At 41.3% G+C, this 27,568-nt stretch overlaps 1 protein-coding gene across 4 annotated transcripts in view; it reads right to left on the minus strand.

The window, feature by feature from the left end:
* ARMH3 (armadillo like helical domain containing 3) overlaps window positions 1–27,568 on the minus strand; it is a 129,910-nt gene that overhangs the window by 53,811 nt on the left and 48,531 nt on the right. For 2 of the 4 annotated variants that reach the window (XM_040605254.1, XM_040605253.1), the window contains 3 exons: window positions 20,157–20,239; window positions 19,521–19,647; window positions 16,399–16,474 (listed from right to left, as the gene is read on the minus strand). In XM_040605254.1, coding sequence (XP_040461188.1) covers window positions 16,399–16,474; window positions 19,521–19,647; window positions 20,157–20,239 — 286 coding nt within the window. Of the gene's footprint in view, window positions 1–7,954; window positions 8,001–11,951; window positions 12,421–16,398; window positions 16,475–19,520; window positions 19,648–20,156; window positions 20,240–27,568 lie in introns of those variants that run through there. The other 2 variants (XM_040605256.1, XM_040605255.1) reach the window with 2 other exon arrangements.

Here is a 27,568-nt window from a genome sequence, read left to right on the forward strand (position 1 = left end):
GATAAATTATCCAACATGAACTTCCTTTAGAACAGTCACCTGCAGAAGAAAAGGATTACATCCCTGCTCAATTCCTTGCTCTATAAAGGCTCAGTAAAAGGATTAGTTCCCTTAACAAAATTTAAAACCCCACACACCTACAGCCTTTAATTTTTAATTTTTTTTAAATCAAGGAAATCTCAAAAGGTCCCACCAACTCAGCCTTCTTTAGCTGACAAACAATAAGCTATTGAACTTATGAAGACCTTTTTCCCAACCGTTACATTTGAATCAGGGCTAGCAAGCAAGAAAAGACAAAAAATCCTGTTAGTCTTGATTAAAATCATGCCTTGCTCAGCTGACACAGGTTTTACTTTCATGAGATTTATGAGTTCATGATCCTGACAGCTCTCTAGGAGTTCTTTCTGGAGAAAAAAGGAACAGTGAAGATGACAACTGAGATTCTAAAGTAAAATCATGAGGGAAGAAAAATCACCCATGGTTAAACATCCTCTCCACCAGTCCTCCAGAAAATGACACACTTCTCTGCCACTCCCAGAAAAGAGCAAAAGGCTGCTAGACAGGAGACTAGCTCCTAAGAAAGTATAGTCTTCTTCCTTAGACATCCCTCTTCTAAATTACCAAGGACAACATTTCATGCGCACACACAAGCAGAAGCAGAAAGCCACAGAAGGGCTTGGAGATGATCTCCTCTGTATACAAAGCTGATGTGGGTCAAAATGTAGTGACCTTACAGACACCTAAAAAAGTGGGAATTCCGCCTTTTTGACTTGCAAGTAGTGACAGATTTAACAAAGCACGTGTATAACCTAGAGGGGTGATTGTAAGTAAAACACAATACTTCAGTCCTGAAAGTATGTTGCCTTACCCTTGGTAAAGGCTCTGAAGCAAACAGCTGATTGCTGAGAAGCTGCTGATGGATAAAATTTATGCAAACATTAAAAATTGCCATACTGAGTCAGGTAGCAAAGGCCAGTTCAGTGTCCTAACTTCAGAAGTGTCTAGAAATGGGATCTCAGGTAACAGTATAAAACCAGACAAGAATAAAATTATACTGCCCCAGAAAGAACTCCTACTTCCAGCCACATGCAGTTCAAGATGCTATGTAAGGCAGAGGTGATTATCGGAATGATCAGTAAACCACGATGGAATTTTCTTTCACTAATTTGTATAATCATTGCTTTAAATTCACATAACCTTTTAGGTACTCCACAAACTAAGTTTTGCATGAAGCAGTATCTCTCTGGTTTGAGCTTATTCGATCTTCTGATGCACCCTCTTCTTGTAGCTCCTCTTCGTCTTCTCTATGATGTTTAGTATTTGTTACAAACTGGTATATTCTGTGCCATCTCTCTTCTAGCCTGAAGACTTGTAATGTATATAAATGTTCTTTTTAACATACCTGGTTCCATACCTCCAGTCGTTTTGCTGGCCCTTTCTGAAACCTTCCTAGTTCTGCCACACCTGTGTGAATTTTCTAAGCTCTGGATACACAGCAAATAAGAGACTAGGTTAATTAATACAAAAAATTATCTTGCCTTTGGGAATCAATTCCAAAGGAAGATAATACACTATTTACTGAGGGAGAGGGGCGGTGAGAAGTAAATTAAAAAAATAAAAAGATGATATAGCTGGGTAAGAGGGAAGCTCCACTTTAGACCCAGACTTGAACTATTTTAAACCCAACTAACAGTTTAGTTGGTGCATATTAAATATTTCATCTAGAGTGGTATAGCAGCATAAACAGGAAAGAAAGAAAGAAAATAAAGAAACCCAAAAGCTTTACAATAAAGCTGCTGTAATCTTGCTGTGGGGAACATTTGGTTATATGCGAATCCCAGGCTCAGCGTTGCAAAAGGATAGGGGTTATTTTGTGCACGTGTGTCGGGGGTAGTTGTACACATGGTTGAGTCCCTGACTGATGAAGGTAGAATGAACTAACATCCTGAAGGCTGGGGCAAGTTTTATAATGAGAACTTAAAATATCTTTTTCTTAAATTTTTCTTAAATTATTTACTGTTGGCCTCCTTCAATAATTTTAGGCTGTTACCACAATTCTGGTACTGGTCAGCTGCTTGTGTTTCCATTTCGTAGGTTTTTGGGGGGGGCGGGGAAGTCTTGGGTATGTACAGTCAGCAAGTACAGAGAAGGTGTCTGAGAACGGGGAAAGCATGCATGGGTCTTGCCTCCAAATCTGCCCTGAAACTTCACCAGCACAGAGAATACTGAACTGCTATAACACTGATTTTTCAGGTGAGACAAAAAAAGCAAACATCCTGTCCACTCTGTGAGCTTTACAGTTTTCAGCAGAAGCAGAAAGCTGAGCTTTAGTACCCAGATAAATCCCTGTCTGGGTGACAACTCTGGAAATTTGCCTCCACAGCTTCAGTTCAGGTGTTTCTCATTCCTCACCCTAGAGCGTCGCATGGTGAACATACGCAAGGTTAGTACCATTCCTGTGTTCCAGCAGCACTCCAAAGAAAACACAGAAAAATCTCAGAATGTATCCTCTACAGCACGTGATACTTCTATAAAGGAAACCCAGAATACTGGAAAAAAGGGTAGTAAGATTATAAAACAGTGGTCAAAAAAGAAAAAAAATACAGATATCTTTCCCGAGGCCAGGAGAAAGCATGCTGTGCTAAACAATTTAATAATTAAATTGAAGAAGAAAATACCATTGTAATTAACATACAAAGAACCAACATAGCCTAGCTAATCTCATCATGATGAGATCGAATAAAGTAGCATGCGTTTTATGGAGCAATTTAATCTGGCAAGCAATTAATCGTAAGAGCACCAAGTCAAATGAATAGATTTCCCTTTAAGGAGATCACATTCATCATCTGTAATGTATTCTAAACTGCAATTTGTCAGCCAGCCCCTGAATTTTACAGAAGACATTTACAGTCTTCCTTCAGTGTACAAGTGATCCCTGACTGACAGGAGGGAGTGGCATCAGTCTTTTTGAACCAGCTAGCCTATTAACACTAATAGGTTCTGAATCATTGATGCAGGAAGCAAATAACTTACAAAAAGCAACTACAAGTTTTTGCAAGCCTTATACTTTAGAAAACACTACAATGGTATTTACCAGACTATTTGAATCATGTCCTAATCCACGGACCAATCCGATCTGACTCAACTCTGTAATGCCCTGGGTCTGATAACAGCAGTGATGGGGCTAGGGGGGAATATAGAAATAAAGAAAATAAAATATATAAAAATATATAAATATCAGCCCTTGCTCACTGAGAGCCTTAGCAGTCATCTCTTACCTGGGCTCCTACTGGTGCAAGTCTGGGATTCTGGCTCTCTCCACCCTCTCATACTCTCAGCTACAAGATAATCCTTCCCTGACTAGTCTTAAATTAAATTAGATCAGTTTAGATTGCATCATTCTAACTGACCACAAGGCTGCCCCAGACCCTCAATGCTTTTTATGTTAGAAATGTTTAATGTTTCACTTCCAACTTTTATTTATTCGTGATACCCCCTGCCCATTCCTTCACATTAAAAAAATGCCCTGTAGCTTCAGAAACTGTCCTAACATCGCTTCTATTTCCTGCTACATTAGTAGTGACCACGCATTTTCATTTTGCTGGATTGTGTGTGCTTTGGAAGGAAATCATGATTCTTGTTGCTTGTGTCTGCACCTGTCTCCATCTAGGTTTATCTTTCTAGAAGATGAATTTGAAGGCCGCCTTCTCTTCCTAGGAAAAGCTTTCTGTTGAGTATTTTCCCATCTTACTGTGTAGAGGCTGTTTCTGTTCTTCTGCTTGATGCACAGTTTGGATCACGAAGATTAGCAGGCTGAACGCAATCAACGCTCACATCTTCTAGGTATCCTCAGGCCCAAACTGATTCCCCTCCAAACACAGCACATGCTTTAAAAAAATAAAAAACTTATCAAACAGAAAAACAGGGCCCTAAGAACCATTCAGTGCATCTAAATCTTAACAGGGTCCACTAAACTTTACCAAAAGATGTGTGACAACATTTCACTTCATCTAGAAACCACACAAAGTTCACTCAAGTGAGGCTATGGGCCACATGTGAAAAAAATCTTGCTAGAGATGTACAGGTTCTGCTAGTGCCTTTCTGCCACACTGTCACTCCAAATCAATTCAAAAGACAGATTTCTTCAGAGTAATGACAGGATGAGACATATGCCTGGCTGCTTTCAGTCCTCTTCCATCCTGATAATTTTCCTTATGCTCTGCTCAGATGGAACGCATGAATGTAAAGTAGCCCCATGCCACACTGATGTTAAATAAGTAGTCCTGGATATAAAGGGAGGTAAAAGAATAATAAAAAAAAATAAAACCATGAGCTATGATCCAGACTAGGTTCAGTTAGTGTCATCTCATTCCAAACACACTTAAAACAAAACTCACATGAAAGTGATTACGAGAAAATACTGCTTTACTGCACTGTCAACAAGAGCATGGGGAAAAAAAATTCTTATAAAAGCAAAATTAATCAAAGTACAGATTTTGGTACTCCAGAGGAAGGGAAAAAAAACCCTCACACCAACCCACAGCAAAAAGATTGCTACACTTGAGAAAAACAACCTCCTGATGGCTAAGCCTTTAAACTCCTCCGACCTGAACCTAAGGGCACAGTATTGTTTCCTGATGCCTTCCTGCTATATAACATCATAGTTACAATTACACCAATACCGTGTTAAATGACAGCAAGTGCAGGCACAATTCATTTAACAATTAATCTACCCTAGCTATCATTTTCACTTGTCATTAACTGCCTCTTAAATGCCCTCAGTTTCATAACCATAGACTCTTCCTTTAAACATACACACAGGGGAATATGCCATTATAGGCATTATCCAAAGCAGCGCTTTCTGTCCCCATCATCAACCGCAGCATTAATCATACTGAGAATGGTTTCTTCTCACAAATGACCGAGTTGCATAGTTGGATCTCATCAGCAGGATCCAATTTACTGGTAAGTTCACAGGCAGCAGACAATACTGGGCATCTGCAGCAACACATACTGTGAGTCCTCTAGTTTTGCCGAGCACCACAAGCTCCCACTGATTTAAATAAGTGCTGTACTCAGCATCTTTAGCAGTTGGACCTGGAGTTAACATATAGCACAGTGCACTCAAAGAAAACAAGGTTTCTTGCTTCTTTTACACTTTGACCATGCAGTGAAGAGACTGCTCTCTAAAATCAAATGGGTTAGGTTGGAAAGGACCTTTGGAGGTTAGTGGTCCAACTTTACACTCAGCACAGGGCCAGTTAGGCCAGTTGCTCACAACTGTGTTCTGGCAAGATCTGACTAACTCTGAGGACAGAGATTGCTCAACCTCCCTGAGCAATCTGTTCCAGTACTGGATCACCCATGTTGAGAAGAATTTGGGAAGAACCTCCCTTACTGCAATATGACTTATTTTACTTCCCTGCTAAACTTCAGACCTTGGGGCAGTCTTGTTTTGTGGCTTTTAATTTCTGACAGGAGTTTATGCTGAGAGTAGAAGTCACCAAGCGAGGAAAAAAACAGGTGCTATACAGTGAGAATTGCACAGTCTGCTCCTTAAGGCTCAAGACATCACACATGGGCTAGCCTCAAAGCAACCACAGCTTTCAAATGCTAATAAGCAAAGGAATCAAGAAAAACAGAAAGCAGTAGATCTGCCATATGAGTTTAGAAGGCAATGCCTACCTCAGACAAGCTCATCTCAAATGTCCATGAAAAGTTAATGTCAAGCTCAGATTCCAAATCAGTGTTGCAAAATTATAAGGAGAACATGAAATAATTACAAAAAAGTATAAGTAAAAGCAGTTGGCCTTTGCTCATGTACACTGCCCTGCTTAAGAGGCTCTGGGTTAAGCCTTCTCAGCCACCCCATGAAGGACATTATACAAAGTATATAATATTTATACCCCTCTGTCAGCAGCAAGAGCTTTACATTAATTTTACATTAATTAACACAACATACAACCTTCTAGAAGAAGGATCCAATTTAAAATTCCTCATCCAAAGTGTGGGCATCATCACAAGTTTGTTTAGAGTAAAAGACATTTTATCCTACCCTCAAAGCACTTACCAGCTACATTTTCTATAGTGGATAGAAACATTTTTTCCACAGTACCCAAAGCCATCACTGAAATCCAGTGTTCTAAAGTTTGAAATCATCCTTCCCTTGGCCAAAAAGGTTGCATTACTTACCATCCCACCCAGACTCAGAAACTTTCCATAATCCAACTAATGAGCAGAAAAATGTCACTGTAATTAACACACAAAGTGATGAACTAATTAATCACTAAAGCAGCAACATGAAAAAGCTTTTGGACTTTCAAAGTCTTCTAGCAAGGTCAGGCAAAAGGATGGCCAGGGACCTTTTGAGGTCATTCCACTTTCAGCCACCCTCAAAATCAGACACATTTGAAACCATGCTTTTATATCCTATCAAACAGGACTCCACTGCAGTGAGATGCCTTCAAGGTGTCAGTGATCTGCCCAGCAGCACCCAAGTTCTCACTTCTTGGTCTTGTGGCAGTACTGTCTCGAGCCCAGTACCCAAAGTGAAGCTTTAGGCAATGGTTATGTTGGTATTTCTCTTAACAGCGAGAACAGTTTGCAAAACCCACTCTGCACTATACCAGCACAAGCAAGAGAACATGTGCTTAGACCCCAGCAAAGAGTCGCATCAGTGACCACTGATGACAGTGGACAAACTTAAAAAACACTTTACAGCATATTAGCCTAAAACTGGTGTAACAGGTCAGTGCTGCTAAGAGAGGCTGTCCTGTTGTCCCTAATGCCGAGCTGCTTGTACAAATATCTGCCACAGGACTGACACAACCACTCACCTGTCAGTATGCAATGAAGGCTTGAGAACTGATCCAGGCTAAAACACATTGTTTTGTTCTTTTTTTGCCTGCCTAGATAGTTTTATCCTGGGTCAGGTCCTCAGTCTCATCCTTTACATGCAGCACAAAGCAGGCTCCTCCCCACGGAAGAGAAGGCAGGAATGAATGGCAGGTGAACCCTCCTGCTCAGCAACACCTCAGTTTGTACCTGCTGCAAGCAATCGTAAAAGCACAGGCTAAGGAAGCATGCGGGGGCAGTTTTGCCAGGGGAACATTCTTCAACTAAACAGTTATCAGCAAGATATCAGAATCAGATTAATTCTGTCATGAGATCACTGTTGATCTGGTTGGCTTTGATTGCTGGGAAGCAGCCAAGCACATGGCCATTTCTCACTGCCGAACCTTCACAGTTAGCACCCCTTAAGACAAGCAACAAAAATCTGATCTCAAAGCTAAGGAAGAAATGGTTACCAGAAGCGTTATATCATCATTTTCTGAATTAATCTTCTAGCTATAAGTTAGAAAAAAAAAATTAAAGACTAAAAAAGGTAATAACAAAAGGTTGCATTCTGGGATTCCTGAACAGTCAATTTAATTCAGACCACCTGAAGCACTGATGTTATGTTAGGGTCTCTATCTGGACACACAGATATTAGAGTCCAAAATATTTTCACATTTTGGAAGAAAAAAATAATAATAATAATAAAAAAAATCACACCTCACTTGAGCTCCCTTTTGGGAGCTTTTGGGTGGTTTGTTTTTTGGTTGGTTTTTTTTTTTTTCCAGGCAGCATTTTACTTTCACCTTAGTGTTGGCTATACCAGCTACTATTTACTGACTGCTGCAAAGCTAGCTCCTGTGCTGGTAAGGCAAGACAACCTTCTCTGCCTTTGGTGGGAAGAGCTCCTAAAAACCAAGCATCTTAACTTTGGTTTTTAGGAGCTCTTCCCACCAAAGCTAGGATGCACAATTCTTTCAACGAACAACGCCTTAAGATGCCCTCCTCTCACAATTCCCTGGGAACTGAGCTCCAGACTGATGCAATCTCCAAACAAGACTGCAGTTCTGCAGCCATGCTAAATGTATTATACTCCTTGCTTTCAGTTCAAGATAAGGTAGGTCCTTCATTACCTTCATGAGCAGATGTACTTTGTCAATTTAGTCCTAAAGGAAAAATTAAGAGAATAGGGCATTCACATTTCTGGAGCAAAACCAAATTTTACACACACCCCCCCCCTAGTATAAGATAAAAAAATACACAATGGATTTTGAAAAGCTTTTCTTTTTTTTTTAAAGTACACATCCCACAGCCCAGACTTTCAGAGGGAATAATAATTCTGACTGCTGCTGTGAGCAACAGATTTCTTTTAAGCAGAAAGAGAAAAACAGCATTATACTACATTATTTTTCAAGGGATAAAGTTATTATTTAAGCTCACAATTATTTTTACATTGTTTGGGTTATGAAGAAAGCTGCTTAATGTTTTCTCTCCATTAAAGCAAATCTTGAAAGCTAGATTTGAGACCAGTGGAGATCAGACCCTTGTATTTACCCAAAGAATAAAAACAGCATGGGCAAAGTTTCGACAAGCTATAAACAGCTGTTTCAAACTGTGCTTCAATCAGGTTCCAGTAGGGCCAGTTCTTGGGGCCAAGAGAATCTGGTTGCTTCCTGGCTGCATTAGGGCTGCCAGCGAAGATGTTGACTGTAAGGCTGAAATCTATCAATTAGGAATTGAACTCAGGCCAGGCACAGTACCAGAGAAATAATTAAGATTGTTCTCATAAACGAGATGAAACAATACAGCCATTCAAAGTGAGAAACCAGCAGACCTTTTTGGATTTTGTGCTGCAATGAAAACCCTGACATGTTTACAAGACTGCACCTCAGCTTTGCAGCACATGCTTTAATGCATTACTGAGCTCATACTTAACTTGTCTGTGCCCAGCAAGGGGATTCAAGACCAAAATATCTGCAAACAAGTCAGAAAAATAACTTCTGACCAATAAATACCAGATCTACTTCTGAAATAAACCAAAACCATTCCCAATGCTAACACATTCTCCAGTATTTTTCTTTCTACAGAAAAAGGTATTTGCCAAGCAAAATGAGAATTTCTTGCCTAGTGCCACACTTCTTCAGACCAGGCAGTACAAGTCACATAAATGAAGAGGACATCACAATCACTCTGAGAAGCCTCTTTCACTTTTCTCCTCTACCGACTGTTCTCCCAAAGCTCCAAACCTGAATTTACCAGCACAAAAGCTGAAAAACAATATAATTCCAAAGCTGAATAAACTGCTTTCAAGAAAAAAATTGCTAGCAGCTTAACTAACTCCACCTTGTAAGCCCACAATCTGCACCCATGAATCCAGTAAATGAAATCCACAGACAGGAATTCCCCTACTCGCAGGACAGTTCTGCTTGATACAGAGTAGATGAAATCAGGGTTGCAGTACCTCAGTAATGGAGTAACGTTTCTCAGCACACTTTGCTAAGTAGCCGACAGATCTGGACTAACTTTCCAAAACTTTCAGTTTTCAAGGAAGAAATGTTTCCCACAAAACGGCCAAAGGTTCAGAAGTGGGTAAACTCTGCAGTGACACGCCCACCTTATGAGAATCACATAAACTAAGATACTTGCTGAACTTAGGAAGAGACTGCCAAACAGTGACTGCTGCAGTTTCCTTTCTGCCCATCAAACAATCCTCCCTGGAACAGATGCCTCACCTCTACAGCAATCCTTATCGAGCAGCTGAAATACAGAAGTGGATCCTTCTGCAAGTTCCCTCTTAAAAAGCCAACCTGTTGGTTTTTTGACATGAAGAAAGAAGATAAAAGTGGACGATACAATTGCAGATATTGGAAAAAAACCTAAGAAAGTCAGTTAAGCAAGGCTGCCATCCTGGGAATAAATCACTTCAAGTTCATCCCTACCCCAAACCAAAAAGCATTGCTTGCTTTGAGGATGAAATTTTAGAGAGAAAGCAATCCCTGCAGCATAGCTATCAAGTGCATTGAAGAAAGCAAGCCACAGCTATGGCATCTCAGATGGAGGCATTTATTTGCCATACAAACACCTTTGCTCAAAATCAGCATCTGCTCCAGAATCTTCAGTCACCACACACAAAAAAATACAACTAAATTAATCCTCAAAAAAACCTGCTGCGGGGTGGGAAAAGTAATAGCCTTGATGTTGTCAGAGTCCCTTCCCAGGCAGCAGTGACTGAAATGGATGCTACTGGCAGAAAGAAGGAAGGTGACCTGGGTTGCACCTGACTTGCTGAACCACGCTGCTGTGTTAGTGGAACTGGTCCATACGATGCCACTCAACAGATCAGCTTTCTGGATCTGGGCCAGTGGCAGAGACAACATTTAATTAAGCCACTGCATGAATGAGAAAGAATGAAGGAAAATTATAGCAGAATGAAATTGGCTACAGCTCTGTGAGAGAAACAGACCAAGATGAATCAGCTAGTAAATAAAGAGCAATAACTGAAAATTAACACCACTGTCTCAAGAAGAAATCAGCTGATGTAAAAGAAATGAATCACTTAAGTTACATGACTAGAGAAAAGCCCTAAATATTAATAAAAATACTGGAAGCATGGGTTGAGTGCCGTGAAAAGATGAAACGATGCACCCTGGATAGGATTGCTTCTTTCTTTCTTTCTTTTTTTTCTGTTAATATGTCACAATGGCCTGGAAGTGAGGTCTTTCCCTTTCAATCCACCTGCTTCCTCTGTTCAGGTGCCAGGTAATGCTGTTACATCAAAATCTGTTGCTCCTCGGAAACAAACTTTCCCCAGCAGAATACTGCAAGGTCAAGTAAAAAACAAGCAGTGGTAGCAGATGAACTCTGAGTAACTAAGCTCTGCTGTGACAACCATGGTATTCCAGGAACAGTTCTGCTGTGCCAGAGTCCCTGTGTGACAAGAAAAGCATGAAACAAGAAGCACATGAAAGGACAAGAAGGATCTACTACCTGTGCTCTTTCAATGAGTGATGTGATTACAAGTCACTAGAAAAGGTCTAGAACCAAGCCAGAATCCTCAGCTATAATCCACTTTCAGATTTTCAGCATCCTAACTTTTTCAGGCTATCACCTGAAAACTGTGATGAACTAATTCTTCAAATAGCTTACATGCATAAAGCTTGGAAGTTTTCTTACAGCTTTTTAGTAAAAATTTGACCCTTAATCTTAGCAAAATTGTATTAGGATTCTAAAGTACCAATAAAAAAACCATCTGAGTTTCTCTTTGGGTTTTGTTGCCTTTTTTATTAAAAAAGTAATAATAAAAAATTGTTGACTGTCTTGTACTAGCCTGTGAGCTGAGCTCAGATTGATTAGCAGTGACAGCATGTCAGAGGTCATTACCATTAAACACACCTCAGTGAACAATTCAATGGAGTTATTCCACCAGTGGTAGCCCTCACAAGTGGGTGTAAGAATCACAGGGAATGAACTCTGGGCTAACCTGCATGCCTGAGCACCCTCTGCTGCTCAGCAACACTGACCTGAGACAAGCAGTTCTGCACGGTCCCTTAGTCCCAGGATTACCTACACACCCAGGGCAACACTGCTGCTGAGAGGAGTAACACCTGAGCACCCTTAACCAACACTTGGGGTTCATCTCCAAGACCTTGGAAACAAGCAGGTGGCTTGGTCTTTTCAGCTTGGAAATTATGGCTTTAGATCAGCCCACTGTCAAAGGCAAGATGCTTGTTTACGTGGGATTTTTTAACATATATACACATGCATATATTTATGTATAAGTATTTGTATATACAGATACTCATATACATGATACACATTCATATATGTGCATACACATATAGCATACAAATATCCACATTTTATATATATACACATAGATTTTCTTGACCATTTATTTTCATAAACAGGCTTTAAGCTTGCCCTCCCTTTTTCATTCTCATATTGGCAAGAAACGTGTGTGTGTGCCTCTATTATGTCTGTACAGAGCAGGAGAGGGAAGAAGGAAAGTATGTATGTATATATAAAAAAAATACATATTTTGTACAGAGTCTCAGCTGACTGTAATCCATAGGCTTCCACGCCATTCAGAAGCACTTATCTACCAGCAGGTCCCCTTTCAAGGTATCCTGTAAATGCTGCAGCCACCCATCACAGTATGACTAGGTCAGCAGCATTTAGCTCTTCTCTCCCCACGAACAGATGCTAAATTCCTTGCAGTAAAGCAGAACAATGCTGAAGGTACTACACAGACAGCTTGCAGCCACTCACTTTCTAACAAATATCTGAATGAAACCTCCTCCTCTGTCAAGGTTTTCAATAAGTGCAGTTCTATGGAGTGTTGGTAATTTAACATGAGCTATAGCTTCAAAGCAGGGATGCCAGGTATCCTGTGACAAACAAGCACAGCCCAATTTGGCCTTCTTTCACCTAAGTAAAATCATAAACAAGCCTTCAGAGTGTTCCTGCCCAGACTGGCAGCAAACATAACCACTTTATAAACATACACGCAATGCTTTAAGTGCTCCTCCCAAATGCCCAGTCTCTCCCTTATGACCCCAAAAGCAGCCTTGGGAGAAGCAGCACCTCCTGTAAAAAAAAAAGGAGTATCACACAGAGTGGCTTACGTGAAACAAAAGTAGCTGCAAGATGGAAGAGTGACTGAAAGCACCCAAGTGAGGATTGCAGCATATGCTACTACAGCACACAAACACCTTAAAAAAAAAAATAAAAAAAATCTATCACCCAGTTCCATAGTACAAGCTTACTCTCTGCTTGTTAAAAGCATTTCAGTGAGAAAAACAAAATTACTTTAAAAATTATGATGGGACTCAGTTTCAGACAATGAGGAAATTAATCTATCTATTCACCTTGGAAAAAAAATGATCAGGATAAAGTCTATTAAAAGAATACAGGGATTCCGCTGCCACCTTCCTCACTGTGTAAGCAATCAGAAGATGCCCCCCTGAACCCTGCATTAATAAAATTCTCATTAAATTCAAACCTGCACAATGTTATCTTAAAGAGGCTCATTAGCTTAAAAAAAATTACTTGTCTCAAAATGTGCTTATTGCCTCATAGGTGAGAAGGTGAGTTTTCAAACCACTAACTGCTGCAGCTTCTTATTTCAACCCCATCGGTGCTGCAGCTATATCTTGCAGTCCATCATGTCTCAATTATTTATGTAAACCACAGACACAAATTCACAGATAGAAGTTATAATCACTATTATGGGATAGGACAGCAATAGGAAGCACTCATTCCAGTACGATATGGAAGATTTCAGCCAGATTAAGCTATCATTACTCTGTCTTCTTCAAATTTTCATTTTCTTTAGGTCAGACAGAAATTATGAATAGTCTGTAAAAAGGAAAGGTATAAAGAGAAGGTAGGAATAGCCTCCCCATCTCTTTATACTCAAAAAGAACATTTGTGACTGCTCTTTTCACTGCAGTAAGGACTAGAAGAATCAGATAATCAGCAACAGCAAAACTCGATCAGAGTGCCTAGTGGAGAATAGGGTCCAATTTAAAAGTACAGTTAATACCATAATAGGATACACAAAGTGGGATCTCTCTCTGCAGTTGAGTCTAAACAAGAATGTGTCAAAGATTCTCCAGATATTACTCATCCTGACTCTGTATTACGACCTCGCCAAGCCAGCACTGCAGGGTGCAAGCAGGACTGTTTTTTGTCTCTCCCCAACAGTTACTCCTGTAACATAAATGCATTACAGCCTTGAAAAATTGAAAATAACTCACCACTCCTCTCCTGACAGAAATACACATAAGGTTGTACGCTAGGATTTAAAACACTTGCTAAAGCCCACCACATGCATGCACACACAGATGTTTTTACATTTGTAATCTTTCCCAGCAAAAGCCTTGGGATAAGGAAATGACAATTTTTATTTATTTCTTTTTAAATAGCTGTTGTAAAGAGATAAAGATATAAACCAAAGCATGAATTTGCACTGCACTGTTACAGCAAAAAGCAGGTAACCATGGCTCATAAAAAACAAACAACTTTCCAGAATGATGGAACAAGCTGAAAGAAAAATCCAACGTGAGATGGACTGCTCTATACTCACTCCCTTCATGGCAAAGGCATCCCAAAAAGAAACAGTACGCTGAGACCACTCCAAGGGGAAGCCAAAGCGGCATAAACAAACAACCAACGGGAAGCTAAGCCCGGTTCAAACTGGTACACCTTTATCAATGCATAAAATAATTACAACTTATGATAATACTGTCATTCAGTAATATATTGTGTTTCTTTATGAAAGCCATCAGTCTGATAGCCTCAAACTGTTTCTTCTTCTCAAGCATCCTCTCTTCCTTTTCTCATTGGTGATTTGGGCTTGCAACATCTCCATGACCCTCTGCAACATTGAGTCGCAAGTGTGTGCGCACAAGGCTCCACTTTGTACTCCTGGTCCAACACCAGAAGGAAACACACCAGCCCTAGTATTAAGTGCTCCTACAAACACTGCTGCAGAAGCAGGACAACCAACAGACCAGGACAAAATGGTCTTTCTGAACAGACTGCAAAAAAACTTCAGACCTTGAAAAGCTCAAGGCATTCCTTGAAGAATTATTATCTTGCCCTTTTGCTTCATAAATTCAGTCTTTAGGCCAAAATAGGAGTATTACATTATCACAGGCCCTTCACTTCATCCATTTTCCCTGTATTGAGATGAGTCTTTTGGAACTTTCTAAAGCATGTTCTTGCAAAAAAACAGGCATCTAGTCCTTCTCTAGTCACCACTTCGAATCATCACACTGTCAATCACCTTCACAAAAGGACAGTACCTCTGGATTTCTCCAGCTTCCAACAACTGGCTGCTCTAAAACCTATTCACTTAAAGAACCATTCAAATGCAGTATTTTTACTGTGAGAAGAAAACAAACCGGTAGACAAACTACCTGCCCTCTCTCCCCACCCACCCACCCTTTTTTTTTTTTTTTTTGAGGGAAGCAGGGAAATGGGGCAAGTCAGACATGCTAATCCCTCTCTAGGCCTCAAATAATCTCTAATTTAGACCTTTTCTAATTTCACGGAATTAAAAGAAATCATTCATGAAAACTTCTAAGGCTAGTGGAAGACTACACGAAATTTTAACACACATGAGCAGCTGGGTGGAGCAGGGGACAGCTACCAGAAGCCTAGAAGACAAACATGTTATAGGGTTTGCTAGTTGTAGGCAGCACCATGCACTTATATGTTACATGCTGCCCAGGGAGGGTTGTCACTGTGCCAGTTTTCTGGTTTTATCTTGTCTCAGTTGCATGCTAATCTTTACAAAAGTACCTGTTAAGCAACAGGACATGAGCCAACGCAACGACTTGGCTGCACAAACCAGAGGTGAGCACAAACCCTCTGTGACCACTTGCCTTTTTTATCTCTTTCCTGTTTAGACTTCTCTCCCTGGGTGTACAGAGAATTCCCAGGGCAGACAATTTGTGTCACATTAAATGACATTAATTTGCCAACAGCTATCTGTTCTGCTGCTTCACTTTGAGTGCATTATCATCCCACAAGCACTCATTTATATCTGTTCACAAAAAATAAAAAGACTAGTAGCAAAATAAATCTGGAACCATATGTGGCGTTATTAAGCTTACAGACTTACTAAGGGAACCTTTAAGGTGGTTTACAGACACATAAGATGTATATTGACTTGCAAGATGCCCTCAGAGAGTTTGTCCTACACAATCTCTTTTGTAGCGAGGAAAATGACAAGCACTAGCAATGCAGCAGTACTGAGCTATGTGGTGTTGCATAGACACCAAGTGTCTGGAGTGACAAGTGATAGGTATTTTTTCAGTATAAATAATTTTATCTTTTATGGTTTGTTTACAAGCCAGAGATACACAGTAAATTTTCTCTCTCAACATTCTTCCATTTTCCAATCAATCAGATCCATAAACCTCTTGCCAAGTACCCAGCTTGGTCAGAACTAGCTGCTTCAAGAAGCCAGGAAAAGAAATTATTGCTGTCATGAAGGAATACAACACATACGTATTCTTTAGCCTTACAAGTAGAGCATAACTTCTGCCCTTGAACACGAGGAAGGCGTTTAAGAGAATACTGAAATGTCCTTAAATAATCAGTTTTAAACACACACAAAACCCTTGCAATGTTAAAACAGGCCTCAAATCTGCTTATTACAGCTGGCTTATAGTTCCCTTCCTAGCTTTATAGAATTGCAGTAGAATCACACAACAGAAATCCATTAGGTCTGCAATTGCTCTGCCAGCACAATATTGTTCTCTACTGTATAACTTCTCCCAAGAATGCTGTGAGGATTAATTCATTACAGCTTGTGCCATGCTTTGAAAGCACTCGGTCTACAGAAGAGCAGAGAGAATTATTAGAGAGAGGACAATCAAACCCTGGTGATCCTCTTTTTATCCCAGTGGGCCCCGTTTAGAACAGCAATTTAGCTCAACAAAGAGAACAAATTCAAAATCAAATTCAATACAACAACGTGAAAGCATCACGATAAGAATGCAGTCACACAGGACACAAGAATCTTAAAAATGGTTATTAACTTCTACTTCTTACCTAATATTGACTAAGGCATGGGTCACCTTGCTTGCAGGCTCTTTCCATTGACCAGCGTTGGTAGACAGCCTTAGAACTGAAAGGAAAAGAGAGTTAATCGTGTTGGCACAGAACCAAAAATCTGATTTGGTGAGATGGCAGTCCAGGAGCCACATCAAAACAAGGTAGTCTTTGAGACTATCTGTGATCCAGGGCACAAGTCCCCTTCAAAGCCCATCTAAGAAACCTAAGGAACACAGAAGAGGTGAGCAGAACAAAATAATAGCTGGGAGGCAGGAAGCAGGGCGAATAGAAGAGCCTAGGTTCTTCTGCTTTCATCACCACATATTAAAGTTCTTTTCCCCCAGAAACAGGGCAGCATCCCAGGTCTAGGATACCTTTTATTCCACACACCGCTGTCCTCTGGCTCCTGTTTATGCAAGATTCCATCTGAGCTGGACTACATCCTGCAATTTAAACCCACCCCAGCAGCGAAAGATTCTTTACCTCCCTGTTTATCTGGAATTGCAGAGAGGAATTACACACCAGCCTAGGGAAAAACACTCCCTGTAGGAATGAGGGTGGCGTTCTGTTGCACAGATGGTTGCTGACAGACTTAGGAGGAGATCTGAAAACATTCTGCAACAGGAAGAAGTTCTAGGGAAGCCAATTCTTTTCTGCCAGAGTACCAAAAATATTTATTTTGGTCAGAATGTGTAGTGTTTCTATGGTGGCAGTTACCTGCACATATCTTGGTAAGTACCAAAACAATAACAGATCCTGTAGTAAACGTTTGGATTAATTTCCATATTGCCTGAATAGAAAGGAATTTTCTAGGGATTTGTATATACAGGATTTTCCACAAGAAACATTCATCCTTGACTCAGAAGCGAAGGAACAACACATCACCCAAATTTAGGATTGTCTAGAAACACAGATGCTACAAGTGAGTCCATAAGCACAGTGGCTGCAGACTCATGCTTATTATTGCATGACAGAAGCCTTCAGTCATGCAAATCTGGATAAAGTTCAGATTCAGGACAAGAAAAATAAATAAAAAAGGCAATTAGATTCCACCTCCACTCCCAACACAGGAAGTTTTAGCCACATTAACAGGAACGCTAAAGGACTGCGAGTAACTTTCTCATCTGTGCTAACAAACGTTCCAAGGTTAGGGGACGGTAGTCCCAGTGATATGGACTGACAAGCAAAGAGAAGTTGTCAGGACACCTGGTTAAACTGTGGCGTTCATCAACTTGAGACAGTGCTACCTTCCTTCTCGCTTCCTAGTGCTACCACTACATGCCATCTGCAGAAAGAGATGTCAGCTCTGAGTAACATTATTTTGTCAAACAGTATTACAGTACTTTAATATCTGAAATAATGTATTCAAAGGTTTCCATTCAGGCATCTACAACATTAATCCAAAGGGGTTTGCTCTGTGTAGCAGGATAGAAAACATTCATGTGACAAATGAATTGTTTCAACAGGTCAGATGCACCTATAGCAGCCCAGCTGAGTAGGTATTTGAGTGCATTACTCTTCCATTCCACTTTCCTTCAGCTTCCACAGGAGATGGGTTTGAAAAATTGCAGGCTAATAAAAGAACCTCATCTTACTAGTTGCAATTCTGGGAGTAGGAAATGGGTTAGCAAAAAATCTTAGTTGCTCAGCGAGCACGACAATGGCCAAGTGATCCCTTACATAACAGATGAAAAACCGCAGGAAGTTTGTACAAAAGGGCATTTTTGCTTGCAGTTGGCAGGGAGTACTTGGTTACTTTTATTTAGGTGAGGATGGTTCTCTCGCATGTCAGAAGAGTGCCGTGACCAACTCTGTGTCTCCCAATGCCCTTTAACTCCCCTTACATGCTTATATTAACTCCTGTTGTTCACTGGGGATCATGCTGAGAAGGGAGCAGGGGGTGAACGGGAGAAAGGTCCTTCTAGAATAAAGCAAACAAACAACAGAGCTATATTCTTTTCTTCACACCTTCAAGCATGCAGGCATTTCAGCAGTGCCGCTGCAGCTGTCCTTGGCTGCAGGCTCCTGTGTATACGCTGCCTGATTATGTGTCCATGAATTCCTTGCTCTCCTTTGTTCTTCTTTTCCCTGCTGGGTCTCACTTGGTGGCATTCCAGCATGCCTGCCTCTCTTTGAAGGATGGCAGCTTCTCCCTGTTTTGCCAGTAGGCACATTCTTCAGGCCAGTGATTCACTTGTCATTGCAAGCAGGTTTGTGAGGGCTGTTTTCTTGGTTTGTTTTGGCAATGAGAATAGTAGATGTAATAATGTCTAGCACAACAAGCTTCTTATTGTAAGTTTATCAAATTCTTTTCCAAGTTCTTGTTTGCATTGAGTGTTTCTCTGTGCTGGCTGGTTCTGTAGCATGTACCTGCCTTCTGACTTGAAACTGTCCAATGTAATATGTGGATAACTGGCTAGCTGAAAAGGGTCACATAGACATAGTCCAGCTGGCTGGACAAAAATGCACATCGCTCTCAGCTTATCTGAAGTAAAGCAAAATACACTGTCTTTGGCTGTCCTTGTTACACAATAACAGGAAGATTTTGGTGGGAAAAGAATGTTGCAGGTGGGAACAGATAACTACAGAAGAGAAACTAGGGGCGGGCTTGGTATTTAGGCAACTAACCAATAACGAGCTTAACTTTTGTAATATGTATGAGCTAATTATAACAAGGCATAAAAGGCGACTGTAAGAGACAATAAACAAAGTCTGCTGATCACTCATATTGAGCGACTGTGTCTTCCCTCCGTCGCAACAGTAATAGACACAAATTACATGAACATGCTTAAAATACCACATTACCCAGTTGTGCCTACAAATTTATGTTTCCAACCACAGTAACTTGCTGCTAGAGATGCAATGGGTCTGTTCCTGTTTTTTTCTGACTAAAACAAGAAAAATTATCCCTTTAACAAGTTTAGCCCTCTCTCAGTCCTTAATTTATATTAATAATTAATAAATAGGACAAAACATGTCCTAGTACAAAAAAAAACGTGTCCAGTCACGAAGACACACATCAGTAGCAGTAGGACAGAAAACCACCCAACACAAAACGCCCCTCCACCACCACTTCACTTCCAGTCAGCAGTAGTCCTGACCAGTCAGGAGGTACTCACCCATAGAATAAAGGTTATCAAAATTCTGATGCATCCGAATGATTTCATAATACAGCTCATCATAGCTGCTGGGAGTGGGAAGAAAGGTGTCTCCGTAAGTGATGAACATGTTGAACAGGTTCACAACCTATATAAGGAAGTGAAAAATTACAACAGGAGTATTTAGCCAAAATCTGTTCTGCAACAGAAAGAATACAAACTATGTTCAAAACCTTCAAAGAAATAGCTCTCAGGTGCATTACACAGTATTGCATTACTTCATTGCTTTATCTATTATTTTCCTTAATAGTACAGAAGAGACAGACGAGAAGCTTAAATACTGTCATAGCTGGGGGGCCAGGAAAACAGGTTCCTATTCTTTTTTACACAAAGGGCCACAGAACAAGAAAAAACATTACCAATTCTGGAAAATTAAACTAAGCCTTTCCCCACATAGACTTGTTTGTTTCAATAAGCAGACCCTACAGTGAGTCTTAAGCACTTCCCTTTCCAATCATCCACTGAAACCAACCACAATGATATTCCTCCACTGTGTGGCTTTGTTCTGGTATCTCCTTACCAGAACCCTGGCTTCTTTCTTAAGATTCATTCAAGATTACATTGTTTAAAATAAGAGGGTGTTTTTTCTGTACTCACCATAAATGCAAGGGTGAAGATGTTGTGCTTGGCAAGCAACACAGTCTCATTGGACATGAGGAACTTCAACAAGTTGATCAAAGCTAGAAGAAAATAATACATATTCTTTAAATAAAATTAAAAGCAAAGCCATTCTTAAGTCAAACAGGTGCATTTTCATTATCTAGTATAAACCAACCTAAATGCCAGCTGCTTACCTCCCAGAAATATATCAATTTACAGGGATGGGGCGTGTGATGCTTTTTGTGGCTAGAATACTGTGCTGGACAGGTAATTGACAGCCATTTTATTGTCCCACATTTATTCTCCTTCACTGACTTCCCAATCAAATCTGCTCAGGCTCAAGTTAAGTCTCTTGTTAGCTTAGTCAATTCACAGGAGATTTTTTCTGTGCACCAGATCTTGAAGCGAGCTTTGGGGTTGGAGAATTCAGCTGTCTCATTTCTGCTTCATACATCACCAACATGATGTATGCGCAGTCAGCCCCAAACTGTCACTCCTGTTGATACATGCAGTTAAAAAAAAAGTAACAAAAAAACATGGCATAGCTTTTCTGTAGCTCTATGTCAATGCTGCTGCAATGGAACAAGGAAGGATATAGTACTTTATTGTGTCAGTTACTGAGCACTGTGCAGTAAAGACTACAGATCTGGTTCACACTTGTCTTAAAAACAACAAAAACAAAAGCTCCTGCTGTAACCACCCAAAATCAGCTAGTGATAGTGGGAATTAACAAAAAGGTTGGCTAAAAGAGCTTTAATCAAACAGACTTTACAATAAACAGTTTTATTCCATACAATTGAGTAAAACGGAGAGTTCAAATGGAAAGTTCTTTATCTTGGTTTTTCTAGTACCTGAAAATTTCAAAATAGAAAACTATTTTCTTCTGCATTATAGCTGCTCAGAACTGAAGGCTGATGACTGCCTAGAACAGATTCTTAATGTACCCTCTGCTCTGAAGTCAACAGATTTCAAGACTTAAGACATCTGAATTAGATGGCCTGCAAAGTCAAACTGGAACACTATACAGACATTTTAGAAAAGGTTTTTAATTACCTACTAATTGGTAACTGCATCTAACAGAGCAATGCGAGGCATTACTTCAATTTCTTATAGGTACAACCAGTATTTGTTGATCTGTTCTTCCCCACACCATAACACAAGTGTTACACACAATTCAGTAACCTGTGAGAAAACTAACTCCCGTTTCTGAGAACCCCGTAGCAAATACAGAACAGACCGTTCATCTCAGCCCAAAGGTACAGGCTATAAAATAGGAGAAGATAAAGCACAGAGAACAGGAATGAGCTAAGGGCAAAATTTAGATACACCCCCCCCCACGACCACCCCCACCCCCCGCTTCAGGATTACAAAGTACTCAAAAAAAGGTAAAACCAGAAAACCTACAGTAAAAAGACAGATGTGAAGAGACTGATAAGATCTGGAATCAAACACAATTGTCAGATTCTGAATACAGTCCTCCAACCACTGAAGTTTATCAGGAGTATCAAAAGTTTATATATGCCCGGCAAAAGAGAAGCCTACAGCCCTAGTGTGGGCATTTACTCATCACAGACAGAAACTACTTCAGTGTAATCTACACTGGTGACTTGATGCTGAACCACAAACCAGAATGAACAAAGCTCTCCGCAAACTCCAGACAAGCAAGTGATTTATCTTTCCTATTCCAGGCTTTAACAAGCAGCAGTAGCATCTCTCCCTTCCAAGACAGCAGCCCACCTCATGAAGCAGGTATATTAACACCTTTTCAATCCAGCCACAGAACTCCCCATACCATCATCACCTCATCATCAGACAAACTCCTGGGACCAAAAGCAGAGCCTGGATTCCACAACAATCCAGCTCTGGAAATACTTCTGTCAGATATTTTTCTGTAAAACAGCCGTTTCAAAACAAAGGAGTAGCAGGTACAGATGGGCTCTCCGCCAGAGCAGAGATCCAGCTAAAAACAGGTTGCCAAGGTAACCAAGCCTCCACAGCAAAAAAGTAGTCTCCCGCAGTCCGTGCCTTGGACTGAAGACAGCTGCCCTGCAGCTCTGTCACAGCAGCTTACTGGCCATCTCTATTTAATAGTTATAACCATGGGTTTACCTCTTTCCTGGCCACGCAAGTCCATGTAGCCACATCTCATGACCAGGTGGCTGCTGTTCAGCTACTAGCAGTTGAGGCTTCTGAAAGCAGAGTAGTAGTGCACTGGATTTCCTATAACAAGTGATGTGAAGCCTCTTGTTGGTCCCATTACCTCTCACTCTCCCACCAGAACCCTTCTGAAAGGCCCCTGCAGGTGGGTGATCACAGAGCACCATGAGAAGCCACTGAACATCCAAACACAGTGAACATGAAAGCCACCCGTGATGGAGAGACACTATTTTTAAAAGAACAAGTGTAACCATCGCTTGTCTAGATAGAGGTCAAGTACTCACCAACTGACAGGGACAAACAAGTGCCCTACAACTGCCCACTGCAGTTATTTCTCAGCTACCGCCCTGAAGCACTTGCACTGCTCTACATTAATGACAACACTTGAAGCAGAATGGTTGCTTTGTTTTACCCCAACAGCTCCTATGTTCGTTCCAGCCATTGTGATGGATTTGCTCATGTAATTTTCCTGTTCCAGTTAGAAAGAAGATATTACCACTGCTCGAAAGCAATCTTTATACCTGAACTACAATGCCGTCATAGCCTACTCACAGCCAGTCTGTGCTGTTCCTGCCCCAAGAACCAGAAGGGAGAGGAATGTGCTTCACATGAAGAAACTCAGTGCTGGGCTCGGAGCTGATCAGAAGAGTTAATCCACCAGGTTTACAGTTACTGCGTGTACTGCACAAAGAAATTTCCAACTGTTTGGAAACACACATTCCTAAAAATGTTGCAGTGCTCCTAATTAGGTTATACACTGTATCAGTGCTCAAAAAGCAATCAACCTTTTTCCCCACCAGCCTCTGCTTAAGTGGCTCTAAGTAACAGGAACGCTGCGGAACACGAACTCTCGAACCTATGGCTACATGCGTCTCCACAGTTTGCTTGTAAGGCAGACCCTGTACTGAAAATGAGGACAGCTGTGCCCTGCAGTTTTCAGAATTAACAACCTTTAGATCTAGCTTCATATGTCCAGTGCCCTTCAGTGACAATTACACAAAATAAACCTCCAGAGCAAACGTCCAACTGGCTGACACCCCTCTGCCCCCGAGCTCCAAGGGAACACTGCTGCTACTACTCCTGAGCAACCTGAAGCCAAACCAGATGCGTTAGTTCTTCCCTGCTGCAGTCAACTGTTTGTCTATGGTATCCCATCCGCAATTATCCATGTTTTTTCCCAGCGGAGGAGCAGTTCAGTCTCTCAGCTGCACAGGCAGACAGAACAGTGGCCCTTGCTTGGGCTCAGCCACGTTATCCCAATTTGTGCTCCAGGATTTAACAGTGATGGACAGTTTGGCCATGAGATCTATTTCAACATTAACTGGAAAACAGTACCATTTTTGCAATAGCCTCTAAAGCCTTTTTTTTTTTTTTTCCCTAAAGATGCCTGTCTTTGGCATCCCTTACCAGGTCAAAATACACCCACTACACTGAGTCTTGAAACATACATAATTTCAAAATACAAAAATGTCACTAGAACTTCTTTCACAACAAAACCAGGAAGCTGTAACAGAAGTAAGCTAGCCGCCATCAGTATTTGCATGCAAGCTTCTCATTTTGTGACCTAAGCCGAGTGCACTGGCTATGCTTCTTAAAATAAACAAGAAGAGAATGCAGCCTTGAACACCTACATTTACAGCCTCAAAACCAAGTAGAAAAGCATGTTAAGTGGAGACTTAAATTGGACATGAAGCCGTATGATTGGCTGTACGTGGAAGCAGTGTAAAGCATAAAGGCTGGTTTTTAGGCAATTTTCTCTCCCAAGGATTATTACAGTCAAAGGATGAAAAGTGATATCACCAGCTTTTACAGATACCCTCCCTGCTTTTTAAACTGAAATGACTGCAGTGAAAGAGGCTCTTAGCTCTTCCACTGCAACGCCACTTTTCAGGACAGACCCTTTCCCTTATCAGCTCTCGTGGCCAGTCTGTCTGCTGAGGACCAACAGTACTCCTGCTCAGTTATTTGCTGCCCTTCTTCAAGCCAATTCTCTGTAAGACGACTGTGGGCAGCCAGCATCTCTTCTCCTCTTCTACCAGGAAGGAGGTAATTCCTGTTAACAGATAGATGCCCTTCTCTCCCTCCTTCCCCTGTTCCTCCTTCCATAGCAGAATTACTTTCTCTCACTGTAAGCCCTGTTTTAAACATAAGTATATTTAGCCCCAGTACATTTGGGATTCACACAAAGTTTCCGTCCTATTTAATGTCTCAGTGTTCACCGTTTGGATCATGTGTAATGCAACAGGAGCACAGAGGTAAGTTAAGTAGAGAAAAGGCAGAGGGAAAGGAGCAGTAGTACCATCCCTTGGGCAAGTCAGAATGCAGCACAGACTCTGCCAAGAGCATCATAAGGCTCTGATGTGTTATTGCACAACAGAGCAGAAGAGAACAGCCCTGAGACACACATCAATGAGAGCTTGGATGGGTTGAGCACAGCATGGAGGCCACTGTCACTGCATCTGCTGCGCTTACAGGTCAAAAATCTTCTAATGGTGCATATAATGGCCCTCAACAAAGGAGCAAGGGAGAAAAAGATGTGAGGGCTCCTCAGCTGCAGTACAACATCAGTTAACAGGATCCCGTGCTCTAATAAAATCCTACAATTTTCTACACTCCAACTCTCAGGGCACACTGTGAAGAACAGTGATCTTCCCATTCCCTCTGGAAGTTACCATTGTACCAACTGAACATTCCATGTGCTCCTTTCAGTGTTTAAACTTACAGCCCCCTTAGGAGGATCCCCTACATGTCACTGCAGGGCAGCTGATAATGACATCTGGGCAACACTTCCATGCTGCAGAGAAATCCCCTGCCTACGAGCACTTCAGCAGCACAGTGACTACCTGGGCCTCTGATAGCTGGCCCATTCATATATACAAACTCCCAAGGCAAGGTCCAGACCACTCATTGTAGCACACGGTAAGCCAGATCTGGTAAGGATTAGCACTAAGAAGCTGTATTCGATACCTCAAGAAGCAGCACTTCTGCGCTTCAATTCCTCCAACACAAAAGAAAAACCAGCACCTTCTATCTGCAACAGCAGCGGAAGCATAAATAGAGCAATGAGAACAGCCCTGGCTGTACCCAGTCTGACCAAAGGCCCACTCCACACCCAGTATTGTGTTGCTGTCATCATCAAATTCCTGTTGAAAAGTAATACGTCAAACAACACTTTCTCATAATGCTTTTCCAGATTCCAAAATTCAGCATGACCCCCTTACACAAGGCAAACTACAGCACAGAGTGTGGAAATAACAGACTCTCACAGCATGAGAATACCATAACCACAGACCAGTACACTCTCCTATTCCAGACTGGAAGTCATACAGGCTAAGCTAGGATAACCATATATCCCACTGTGCTGTTAGGAAGAGGAGGAGAGACCCCAGAACAGAGTAATCACCTGTAATAAATGCTATACCTAAAGAGAAATTCAGAAGTAGGGAAGCAAAAGGCTCAAATATGATATACTGAGATGGCCCGCATGTTAAGATGGTGCAGATCTGGCCACGTTCAGCATGGGCAGACGCTCAGCAGAACAGTGATCAAAACAAACTCAGCAGGAGCTTAATATCTACAGACAGGGTTTGACAGAAAAGAACCAACAGAGGTAGTTTCCAGATAGAGCAGTAGGAACAGGCGTGTCCAAGAAATAGCTACGTTGCTATTACAGACTAATGCACCAGAACCCCCCCGAGGCACAAATGATCCCAGCATCCTTGGACAAGTGAACCAATTACTGGGACAGCATTTGCAGCTTTCTGTCAATCAGTCAAAGCACTAGAAAACAAGACTGTTGCACCATTGCTGCAGTACCCTCCCAGGGAAGCAGGGGAAGCAATAAAAGCTCTGTCAACATCAGTATTCAACACGCTTCAACTCGGCTCTGATAAGGAGGGAGCACCCTGCTCATAGTTGTAACAATTCACCTGGCTGGACGGCTCCTCTCACTGCTGCCTTACCACCTGCCACCACAGGCACAGCCAAATTTCTGCTCCTGGCCACCAAAGCTCTGTGGCAGGCAGCAGCTTGCTGTTGGCAGGCTCCCCATCACCAGCATCTCAGCACTCTACAGCTGTTCCCTCTTCTCCCCATGACTCTCAGGGTACAAGCAAGAAAGCAGCCTGTATTCTTAATGAGAAACAACAGCTTGCCAGAGGGCTGGAGCACACAATAGCATATAACCCATTGCTCCCAGGATCAGTCGAGTAGGCCACTTCACTTCCAATCCTTTCCTTTCCTTATATAGTCTCCATCCCTGGTACTCACTGTTCCTGCCTAACCACAGCCAACGGTGTGAAAATTGCAAGCTTAAGGGAAATGCTGATTGCCGATGCCAGCGCAATGGTGCTTGATAGCAATCCAGCAAGCAGTAAGAAAGAAACCAAAATTTCCAACTTTAAGCTAAAGCTCACATGGAACAATGCACTTTTTTCTGAAAATTAAAAAATAAAAAAGCACACACCCACAAACTTCATTCCTCTTTAGAGAAAAGGGAAATACTGAGCTCAATTCTATTCTGTCTGACAATGCAGGTTCACACTGTTAATTAAATAGTAGTCTTGGGAGTTAAGTTTGCACATTTTTGCTTGGGGTTTTAAGGCAGAAAAGGAGGAGAATTTGGAGAAAGGGCAGAAATATTGTGTGAGAACATGGAAAGACTGCAAAGTAAGGGACCCAGGAGTGCTGCTTCTTGAAAACAAAAAGGGGACAGGCATAAATCACTGCATTCTGAATGATGCAACCCCTATGTGCAGACAAAGAAATGACTGAACAGCTCTGGCTGTAACACTTGTCATCAATGGAACTGTTTCCCAGGAGAAATTATCACAGTATCTCCACTAGGTCACAACAATCTGCAAACTGTTAGGGATTCACAATCAAATTCTCCAGTGTTAGCTAGCTTTATTTAAGGAGTAATTTGCACAACAGAGCAACATATCCAGATGAGACCTGCCAGCCTGAGGCAGGATGACCACAAGGTTACTAGACTTTTGCCCACCTAAATGACTGAATGCCCTTTGTGCTCGTCTGAGCAAGGCCCTGTTAATTTCCATCCTGATCCTACTCGGTGATCAATAACAGCCACAAAACTTCTATTATTTGTTTTCTCTCCACTGGCAACCGGGGTCAAACCCTTTATCATCAGTATTACAATATGTCAAAATAAAGTGAAGGTATCTAGAATTAAGTAATAGAATGCTAAGATGGATTTAAGCAAAAGCAGATGCTTCCTAAAAATGCCCCAGGCA

This window comes from Falco naumanni, chromosome 9, assembly GCF_017639655.2.
Source record: "Falco naumanni isolate bFalNau1 chromosome 9, bFalNau1.pat, whole genome shotgun sequence".
Classification (NCBI taxonomy): domain Eukaryota; kingdom Metazoa; phylum Chordata; class Aves; order Falconiformes; family Falconidae; genus Falco; species Falco naumanni.